Source organism: Microtus ochrogaster, unplaced genomic scaffold, assembly GCF_000317375.1.
Source record: "Microtus ochrogaster isolate Prairie Vole_2 unplaced genomic scaffold, MicOch1.0 UNK20, whole genome shotgun sequence".
NCBI classification, from domain to species: Eukaryota; Metazoa; Chordata; class Mammalia; order Rodentia; family Cricetidae; genus Microtus; species Microtus ochrogaster.
The window spans coordinates 770,688-780,798 of record NW_004949118.1 but is presented as its reverse complement, the minus strand read 5'-3'; the positions used below and the strand labels follow the sequence as shown (position 1 = coordinate 780,798).

The following is a 10,111-nucleotide window of genomic DNA, read 5'->3' as shown; positions in this document are numbered from 1 at the left end:
CTCATTACAGATGGTTGTGAGCCACCATGTGGTTGCTGGGAATTGAACTCAGGACCTTTGGAAGAGCAGGCAATGCTCTTAACTGCTGAGCCATCTCTCCAGCCCACTAGATGGAATTGTTGAACTTCACTTAACAGGTTTATCTACAAGAACAGTGATCATGTGGGGTGTGTGTGTGTGTGTGTGTGTGAGAGAGAGAGAGAGAGAGAGAGAGAGAGAGAGAGAGAGAGAGAGAGAGAGAGAGATCATGCAGTTAATTATTCCTTAATCTATTTATCTTATTTCTGTTATCTTTCAGGTACAAAAACCAGGTGCCTATAAATGTCCACGCAAACCCGGAAAAGTATATCATTGAAAGTCGGTATGGAATGCATACTCTTGAGATCAACAAGTAAGGGAACATCAGAGTTTATGTTTGCTACCCAGCAGTCACTCAGGGTCACAGACAAAATCTAGCTTCTTCCTGGTCCCAGTGCAGGCTTATCTCACAATGCTTCTTCATGTCCGTTTTTTTTGATGCAAACTTGGAAGGTAGCATGCATGACTAAGTTTGCCGTGCCCACGGTACCTCTTAACGTGATATCACATTTGAATTTCTGAAAAGATGATAAAATGAGGATGTATTTATTTACCCTTCTCTATATATGAGCATGTGCTATAGAAATTAAGAAGATAATTGCTTAAATAGGCACCTCTATGTCTGTATCATAACAGAATTCCGAACTCACAGTACTGTGTTCTTTTGTTTTAATCAACAAAAGGCGTAGAGGCTGGGATGGGTGCCACTGAGAGCTAGAGAGACTGAGAGAATGACCTTTCCTTCAGCTCCCCAGAAACCAGGACGTTGTGTGCCTCATCAATCTGTGTGAGCGAATCAAGGACAGACACTGGGTTAAGCAAAATTTAAAATGGAAGCTCTATCAAAGTTTCCAAGTTATAAAAAATATATAATGTTTTCCAAGATGGCTTGAAATGCAAGCCTGATTATGTGGATGAGAGAGTAAATAAATGCCCATCTTTTCGGTTCCCACAAGGCCATGTGCTGAGCTGTAGAGGGGACAGGCGCCAATCACCCTCACAAGGTTTACTGCCTTCTCCCCGTAGCAGATACTGGGCTCCAAACAGAACCAGGGTGTCTCTGGCATTCTCCAAGCCCTGAGCTGAAGTAGGATCACTTCTGCTGAAGCAGCAGTGAGCTTTGTGGTTGCTCTGAGAAATGTGATTGTATTTGCCTTCCTGGAGTCTACTGTCTTTCTTTTCCGCAAGACACAAGTGTATCTCAAATGAAACTAAACTAAACCCCAAGAAACAAGGAAGAACACAGAAGCTAGTGTGATTAGACACAAAACAGCCTGCTTTGAAATCTCAGCCTGACCTCTGTGAGAGTGTTCTTTCCTTGTTCCGCCTTTGTAAGACATCCCTGTTTCTGCGCCCAGACAGCACTTGGGTTCCACTGTGAGCTGGAACTTCATGTACAGCCCAAACACCAGCAGAACCACAGTATGAAGTCACTTGTTTTGAAACTAGAACGCAGAATGGCATATAAGACCAGCCTTGCTCAGGTTTCTGCTTCAGAGAGGCTGTGGGAATATCATGAGAAGTTGCTTTTTCTGTTCCCTGTCATCCTGATGTCATCAGACTGAGACCCACCTCCTAGGACAGGACAGCCTGGTACAAAGCCACATGCTCGGCTGTGCATTTTCTCCCCCAATAATGCAAAACAGTTGTTCGCTGCGTAACTTATAGCCGCAGTCTGTTATGTTAGCATAGAATCTCCTGAGAAAACACCCAGCAGTTACCAGTCAGCACCACGGTCACTCATTTCCCTGCGTTTCTGCAGATGCGACTTTGAAGACACGGCGCAGTACCGGGCCTCCGCCATGAATGTTCAAGGAGAGGTCTCAGCGTACGCCTCAGTTGTGGTAAAGAGTAGGTTTGCGCTTGCTTTATTCCAAGTGGATTTCAACCCCTCCCAGTGCTAAACCATCAGGCAATCACAAAGCAGCTCACACGTGTTCTCTTTTCTTCTCTAGGATACAAGGGGGAATTGGATGAGACTCGCCTCCACGCCGGGGCTTCCATGCCTCTTAGCTGTAAGTCTGACCGCCCATTCGCTGCATGTCATCTCTATGTAAATTTGAGCATAGTAGTGCTCAAATTCCAAACCATGTTCTGAGTCCTTGAGTCTAGGGAAGCAACACGGTTTTTATTTATTTTTTTTTTGTCCAACCATTTTCTTTCTAGTGAAGAGTAATATACTAGTATGAGATTTTCAAATACAGGTAGTCCCTATCTTTTTTTTTTAAATTTATTTATTTATTAAGGATTTCTGCCTCCTCCCTGCCACCGCCTCCCATTTCCCTCCCCCTCCCCCGATCAAGTCCCTCTCCCTATCAGCTTGAAGAGTAATCAGGGTTCCCTGACCTGTGAGAAGTCCAAGGACCGCCCACCTCCATCCAGGTTTAGTAAGTTGAGCATCCAAACTGCCCAGGCCCCCCCAAAGCCAGTATGTGCAGTAGGATCAAAAACCCATTGCCATTGTTCTTGAGTTCTCAGTAGTCCTCATTGTCTGCTATGTAAGTCCGGTTTTATCCCATGCTTTTTCAGACCCAGGCTAGCTGGTCTTGGTGAATTCCCGAAAGATCATCCCCATTGTCTCTGTGTGTGGGTGTACCCCTCGCGGTCCTGAGTTCCTTGCTCATGCTCCCCCTCCTTCTGCTCCTGATTTGGACCTTGAGATTTCTGTCCGGTGCTCCAATGTGGGTCTCTGTCTCCTTTCATCGCCTGATGAAGGTTAATATTCAGGAGGATGCCTACATGTTTGTCTTTGGATTCACCTTCTAATTTAGCTTCTTTAGGATCGTGAATTATAAGCTCACTGTCCTTTATTTATGGCTAGAAACCAAATATGAGTGAGTACATCCCATGTTCCTCTTTTTGGGTCTGGCTTACCTCACTCAGGATAGTGTTTTCTATTTCCATCCATTTGTACGCAAACTTCAAGAATTCCTTCTTTTTTATTGCTGAGTAATACTCTAATATGTATATATTCCATACTTTCTTCATCCATTCTTCCATTGAAGGGCATGTAGGTTGCTTCCAGGTTCTGGCTATTACAAACAATGCTGCTATGAACATAGTTGAGCATATACTTTTGTTGTATGATGGGGCCTCTCTTGGGTATATTCCCAAGAGTGGTATTGCTGGGTCCAGGGGTAGGTTGATCCCGAATGTCCTGAGGAACCACCACACTGCTTTCCAGAGTGGTTGCACAAGTTTGCATTCCCACCAGTAATGGATGAGTGTACCCCTTTCTCCACACCCTCTCCAGCAAAGGCTATCATTGGTGTTTTTCATTTTAGCCATTCTGACAGGTGTGAGATGGTATCTTAAAGTTGTCTTGATTTGCATTTTCCTGATCGCTAAGGAAGTTGAGCATGACCTTAAGTGTCTTTTGGCCATGTGAAGTTCTTCTGTTGAGAATTCTCTGTTCAGCTCAGTGCCCCATTTTATAATTGGGTTGATTAGCCTTTTACGGTCTAGTTTCTTGAGTTCTTTATATATTTTGGAGATCAGACCTTTGTCAGTTGTGGGGTTGGTGAAGATCTTCTCCCAGTCAGTGGGAGCAACACGGTTTTTAAAAGGATGAAATAATTCACAATACTTATGATGTACTTGCCACGATGGATATAATACTCAGTACCCAGCCATGGTTAGTTTGTTTTTTTAAATTTTTTGGTTACTATTCTGTTTCCAGGTTTAATTGTTTTTTCCTTATATTTTAAAAGTAGCCTGTTTATGTTTGTGAAACTGATTGTGTGTTTAGACTGAAAAGGACAGTGCAGCCCATACTTGTTCTCTACACATTAAATCATGAATGATGGTTCTGAAAATACTTAATACCAATACTTTCTTCTGACTTGGTCTTCCACTTAACCAGTTGGTTCACTGTCTGTAGATGACCGATTCCTTGACTTCCTGAATGGTTCCTAAATTCAAAGTTATGATCCCTGGTGTCAGTCCTATGGAGGAAACAATGGATGGAAATGCTCTTTCCCCACCATATCAGTACTTCTGAAATCATAGCATAGTCCCCAAAGTCCCCATGAGGGGCGTGGTTTATCATTTCCCAGTCCTCTGACCTCGTCCTGCTCATTCCCATGGCCACATTTCTCATTTTTCTTCTCTCTAAAGCCAGGTTCTGCAAGACCAACTTAACCCTGTTTCTTCCGCTGCATAGTGGCTTCTGATTGCACCTGACTTAGCACACCTTTTCCCAACATATGAAACAGAAACCCCTCTGTAGGCAGTAAATGATTGTACATAGCTGGATTCCAGTAAAGCCATAAATACGAACATTGAAATTTGGATTTTCTATGACTTTTCACACGTGATAAATATTAGATTTTTATCTTTTTTAACTGTCAAGAAATCTAACAATAAAACCCATTCCTGATGATGATGATGAAGATGATGATGATAAAAGGAAGCAGACGGGATTTGGCCCACAGGTTTCCCAGATACTACCATTTCCCCCAGATGGGAAGCGCGTCTGACCCAGGCCTGCAGAAGTGACAGTGGACTGCTTTGTCTCCTGGTTAGGACTGACTTCCCACTGAATACCAAGGCAGTCTCTGATGGTCCTGCTCATCCTGCACGTGGAGACATTAGAACCTGTGTGCCCTTCCAGTTGCGTTTGGGACCTTAGGGCTGGTAAAGAACTTCCTTATAACTCTCCTCTGTCCCCTCAGGCACCTCTGGAACCACCTGGCCTCTGAAGGCTGTGCAGGATCTGATGCAGTCAGACCTCTCAGGTTTCATAGGAATATGATCACATAGAGACTAGGCAGACGGGAGATGTGCTCCAAAGAGAAGCTATTTCCCCCTTGACTAGTGGTTTTGAGAATGATGTGTGATGTGTTCTATGTACTTATGTAGAACTTGATTTTTTGCCCACATACTTTGCTCTGTTTTTATTGCAGCTGCTTTCTGCCTATGCTTATTAAAAATGCTGTTATACCTCTGAAGAGATGCATTATCGGTGTTTGTTTCTGTTGTACCCAGTTGCTGTGACCCCTTACGGTTATGCATCCAAGTTTGACATCCACTTTGATGACAAGTTTGATGTGTCTTTTGGGAGAGAAGGAGAGACGATGAGTCTGGGCTGTCGGGTAGTCATCACTCCTGAGATTAAACCCTTCCAGCCAGAGGTCCAGTGGTATAGAAATGGTGAGTCTGTAGACTGAGTTCTTCCTTTGCTTCCTAAGGAAAGATGAACGGGCCAGATGCAGGTCTGCATCCCAGGGCTAGCGTAGCCTGTAAGCTGAGGACATTCTCTGATGTACTAAGTGTTTAATATACCTTTCAAAATAATTGCACTCTCTGTGTGTGCTGGATGTGTGTACACCATGTATATGTTTATTCCCTGAAACAGGGTGGCACTGAGGAGCCCTGACTGTCCTGGAACTCAGTATGTAGAGCAGGCTGGCTTCAGACTGAGAGATCTGCGTGCCTCTGCCTCCCCAGTGTTGGGATTAAAAGCACATGCCATCATGCCCAACTAAAAAATATTTTTGAAGGTAAGATTTCCTTGTCACCAAGTAATATGTGTAACATTGTCAAACCTATAATATTTACTTTGTAAGCTAGGTTATTTGATAGACCAGACTGGCCTTGAACTCACTCGTGAGTGCTGGGATTAAAGGCATATGGCACCCAACTAGATATCATTCATAAGAGTTGTATAAAACTTTAAAAATATTTATGACCTTATGAAACAATTAAGTCCTAATATTATTAATTAACCAGCAGAGTAAATTTCAGAAGCAATTCAGACATTAGTAATTTTTTTTGTTTTATTTTTGTTTTCTGAGACAGGGGTTTCTCTGTACAGCCCTGGCTGACCTGGAGCTTGCTTTGTAGACCAAGCTGATCTCAAACTCAGAGATCCATTTGCATCTGCCTCCTGAGTGCTGGGATCAAAGGTGTGCACCACCACTGCCTGGCTAGTAATATTACATTAATGTGGTAATCTCTTTATAATTTAAAAGTTTATAGTAAACATATTCTTTATATAAAATATGTAAACTAGTATAAAAACAGACACAAAGTAGAGAAAAATTACCCTGTTTGCTTGTTTGTTCTGTTTTTGCTGGGACTGACTTTTGGGGAATATAGATGATGCCATCACACACTGCTCTGGAAGGCTACCAGAGCTGGGTTCAATGCTATGTAGCCACTGATTTGACATTCATATCATTTTATCCTTTTTATAAATGTATTTTTATGTGTATGGATGTTTTGCCTGCATATATGTCTGTACATGATGTGAATGCCCTGACGGAAGAGGCCATTAGGTCCCCCTGAACTGGAGTTACAGATGGACGTGTACACCTGGTGCTGCTGGAAACTGAACTCAAGTCCTCAGGCAAAGCAAATGGTGTTCTTAACCACTGACCCATCTCTCATTTTATCTGTGAACTTACACTTCATATGTGAAGTTCTATGGGACTACACAGCACACACATAGCAGAGAGGACAGGTCAAGTGCTAATACAGACAATCACAGGCTTGGGCTAGTGGTGGGTCATGGGCAACATGCCCACTAACCTAAGGGCCTGGTCATCGGATGTACATGTGGACACCTGGAGCAGTCTGGGGCCCTTACGGTTCCAACATGGTGGTTGGGACTATGACCTGGCCCAGATTGGAATTAGCAAGACTGTGGCCCAGAGGCAGCAGCAGTGAAATGGTAACTGTGGTGTGGCTGTGGCCCAGAGAACAGAACAGGTTCTGCAGGGAACAGTATGGAGGCCCACAGTAGGAGGTGGCTTCCCCACCTACCACAGAGCTCACCTCGGTGGGCTATGTGCAGAGACTAGCCCCCCAGCATGGGGACAGGTCTGACCAGCACACAGCGAACTTAGCAGTGCAATACCACACATCACAGTGAGCGTGTAGACATTGCAAGTAAAGCACATGAGGAGATTAGTCTTCCTCAGAGTTTTGATCCTCTGGCTCTGAGTCTTAAAATATAATTTAAAGATAGTAGCACTCAATAGACAGAGCATGTTTTGCATATAAGTTTCTGAGTGGACCAGTTATTAACAAAAGGACAGTTGTAGAATTAGTTCATGCTTACAGCTGAAAACTCAGAGATGGGATGCATAAGCAGGAATTTTAGAATGTATATGAATCATGACTTCTAAAAGTTAAAGGACAAATCAGAATAAACATTAAAATACAATTGTATAAATTTACATTTAGAAATTAAGTTCAGACAATACAAAACTAATTTGTACAGTTCGAAAAAATTTTTTCCTCAACATTCACCAATTCTAGAATATTAAAATTTATATTTATTTGTTGCACATAATTATGGCACTAAATTTTTCTGTAGTTTGTATGACCTCTGTTAGAAGTAACAGAATATTTTAAGCGGAAAAGAGGCTGTCTTAGGGCTCCTAGTGCTGTGATGAAGCTCCGTGGGGACGAAGGGTTTATTTTGCCTGCACATCCACATCACAGTTTCGCTTAAGCAGTCAGGTCAGGAACTCAAACAGGAGGGCAACCTGGAGGCAGGAGCTGACACAGAGGCCATGCAGGGGTGCTGCTTACTGGCTTGCTTCCCCTGGCTTGCTCAGTCAGCTTTCTTATAGAACCCGAAACCATCAGCCCAGGGATGGCACCACTCACAATTGATGGGCTCTCTCCCATGAATCACTAGTTAAGAAGATGCCCTACAGCTGGATCTTAGAGAGGCATTTTTCTCGGTTGAGGTTTCCTCTCTTCAGATGACGCTAGCCCGTGTCAAGTTGACATAAACCAGCCAGCACGGAGGCAAACCTCAACTCTTTGTACTTCTCTGCTCTTTGAACAAGGAGCTTTAAATTTTAATTTTGTCAGATGTTACAAATTATGTGTCGGTCATGGAGCCCCTCACTTCTGACTTCTGTCTAGCATTTTCCCTAATATTAGACACGCCAGGATGGCTTAAAGAGCTACAGAGTTCTGAGAGCCAAGTGACTCTCAGTATGGAAGGAAGGACGGGGAGAGGAGTGGAGGAAAGGGAGCCGAGGAGGTAGTCAACGAATTTGCTTGTTTTCTTACATTTCTAGGAGCACCTGTTTCTCCATCAAAATGGGTGAGCATGAACTGGAGTGGAGACCGGGCAACACTCACATTCTCCCACCTCAACAAAGAAGACGAAGGCCTCTACACAATCCGTGTGCGAATGGGAGAGTATTATGAGCAATACAGCGCTTATGTCTTTGTCCGAGGTAAGACCTGGCGAAAAGCAGAAGACACAACCACATTTAAAACACTGAGGCCACAGTCGGCGCAAACATGTTTCCGTCAGAAGAGTCATCTACAAATCCCCCCATTAACCTGGAACAGGAATATTACTTTCCAGTTAATCTACACCTAGTCCAAAAGATCCCCACAGGCAGCAACACAGAGGTACCTGGTTTCCAGGTCGTGTCTGTCACTAACAGAGGATGCTGTCTTCAATGGGACACAGTGCAGTGAGGGGAGCTTCTCCAGTCTCATCATTTGCAAAGCTGTCTTAGTTATGGAAGCTACCACGGAAGAGGCTACGTTATTTGGAGAAGTCCTCTTTAATAAGCATCTCAGATGGCAAATGTATTATTTCATGCCAAATTCCTTCAATGGCTTTGATTTGATTTGGAAGGAAATGGGTGATGGGACTTAATTCTTCCACAAATTGTCAGTTGTTGGTTCTAAGCTCTCTTTTTCCACTGCTGTCTTGAGTGGGCCAGGTATGTGCGGTGGTGTGTTGCTCTGCATGGGATCCTAGCACTTTCAGCCTGTGCTCTGTTTTTTCACGTAATAGGCATGTACAGCCATAGAGGAGACACAAAGTAGTCTTAAGAAAACTACTTGAAAAACAACTTACTGTTGCCGGGCGGTGGTGGCCCACGTCTTTAATCCCAGCACTCGGGAGGCAGAGGCAGGCGGATCTCTGTGAGTTCAAGGCCAGCTTGGTCTAGTTCCAGCTAGTTCCAGGACAGGAACCAAAAGCTACAGAGAAACCCTGTCTCGAAAAAATCCACCCCCCCCCCAAAAAAAAAGAAAAAGAAAACAAATTGTTTCTGCTCACAGGTTTCAGAGACAGGAGTCTCCTCGGGGCCATGTGGAAAAGCTCCAGGGCCAATGGCTCCAGAGGCCAAAGGCCACAAACTTGGGAGAACTTGAACTGTGGCCTTTACTGGAGTTGTCCAGTAGGTGTAGGCTTGGTGGTTAGACTGACTTTGGAGGAGTGTGAGATGTGGAAATCCTCTCTGTTAAGGGTAGAGGGCAGGTAGGGGTGTGGGAGGCTGATCAAAGATGCTGTGGGCCAGGTGAAGGAGAGGTGTTTCAGGATGCTTGGTCTGCATGTCCTAGCCCTGCTGTGGGGATAGGTTGCTGTCACTAAGCTTCAGGTAGCCTGGGAAGAGCAGTCTCTCTGTGGTCAGAAAGAATTGAGAATATCAAAATACACAGACAATTAAAAATCTAAATAATACAGATGATTTACTAATTTTTATCTCTTGTGTATGAAATAGAAAAGTTAACTCATAGGCATTTTGATGGAGATGGAACTGCAGGTGCCATCCAGATGCCTTACAATAAGACCAAAACTCCCGCTCGCTCTGTCATTAGAGCCTTTTATCAGTCATTGTTCTTACTTGCTTCAGGAGATAGCTCAGTTGGTGAACTGCTTGACCAGTGAGCGCAGGCCCTGAGTTCAGATCCTGGAGCCAGGGAATGACTCCCACCTGTATCTCCAGTGCTAGGGAGACCCCTGTAAGAGGATCTGCGGGGCTTGCTGCCCAGCCACTCTTGCTGAAAATGCCAGCTCTGGGTTCAGTTAGAGGCCTTGTCTCAAAAGGTAGGGTGGAGATTGATCAAGGAAGATGCCCAACATCAGCCTCTGGTCTACACATGCATCAGCACACACCTGCCACATGTATACAACACACAAACATCAGCACACACCTGCCACATGTATACATCACACAGACATCAGCACACACCTGCCACATGGATACAACACACACATCAGCAACCCCTGCCACACGCATACAACATACACACATCAGCACACACC

At 44.2% G+C, this 10,111-nt stretch overlaps 1 protein-coding gene across 1 annotated transcript in view; it reads left to right on the top strand.

The window, feature by feature from the left end:
* The window catches only part of Myom1 (myomesin 1), a 137,408-nt gene that overhangs the window by 35,389 nt on the left and 91,908 nt on the right, over positions 1–10,111 (top strand). The window contains exons 6-10 of the mRNA XM_013353954.2: positions 299–391; positions 1,841–1,929; positions 2,034–2,093; positions 5,065–5,229; positions 8,118–8,279. Coding sequence (XP_013209408.1) covers positions 299–391; positions 1,841–1,929; positions 2,034–2,093; positions 5,065–5,229; positions 8,118–8,279 — 569 coding nt within the window. The remainder of the gene's footprint in view (positions 1–298; positions 392–1,840; positions 1,930–2,033; positions 2,094–5,064; positions 5,230–8,117; positions 8,280–10,111) is intronic.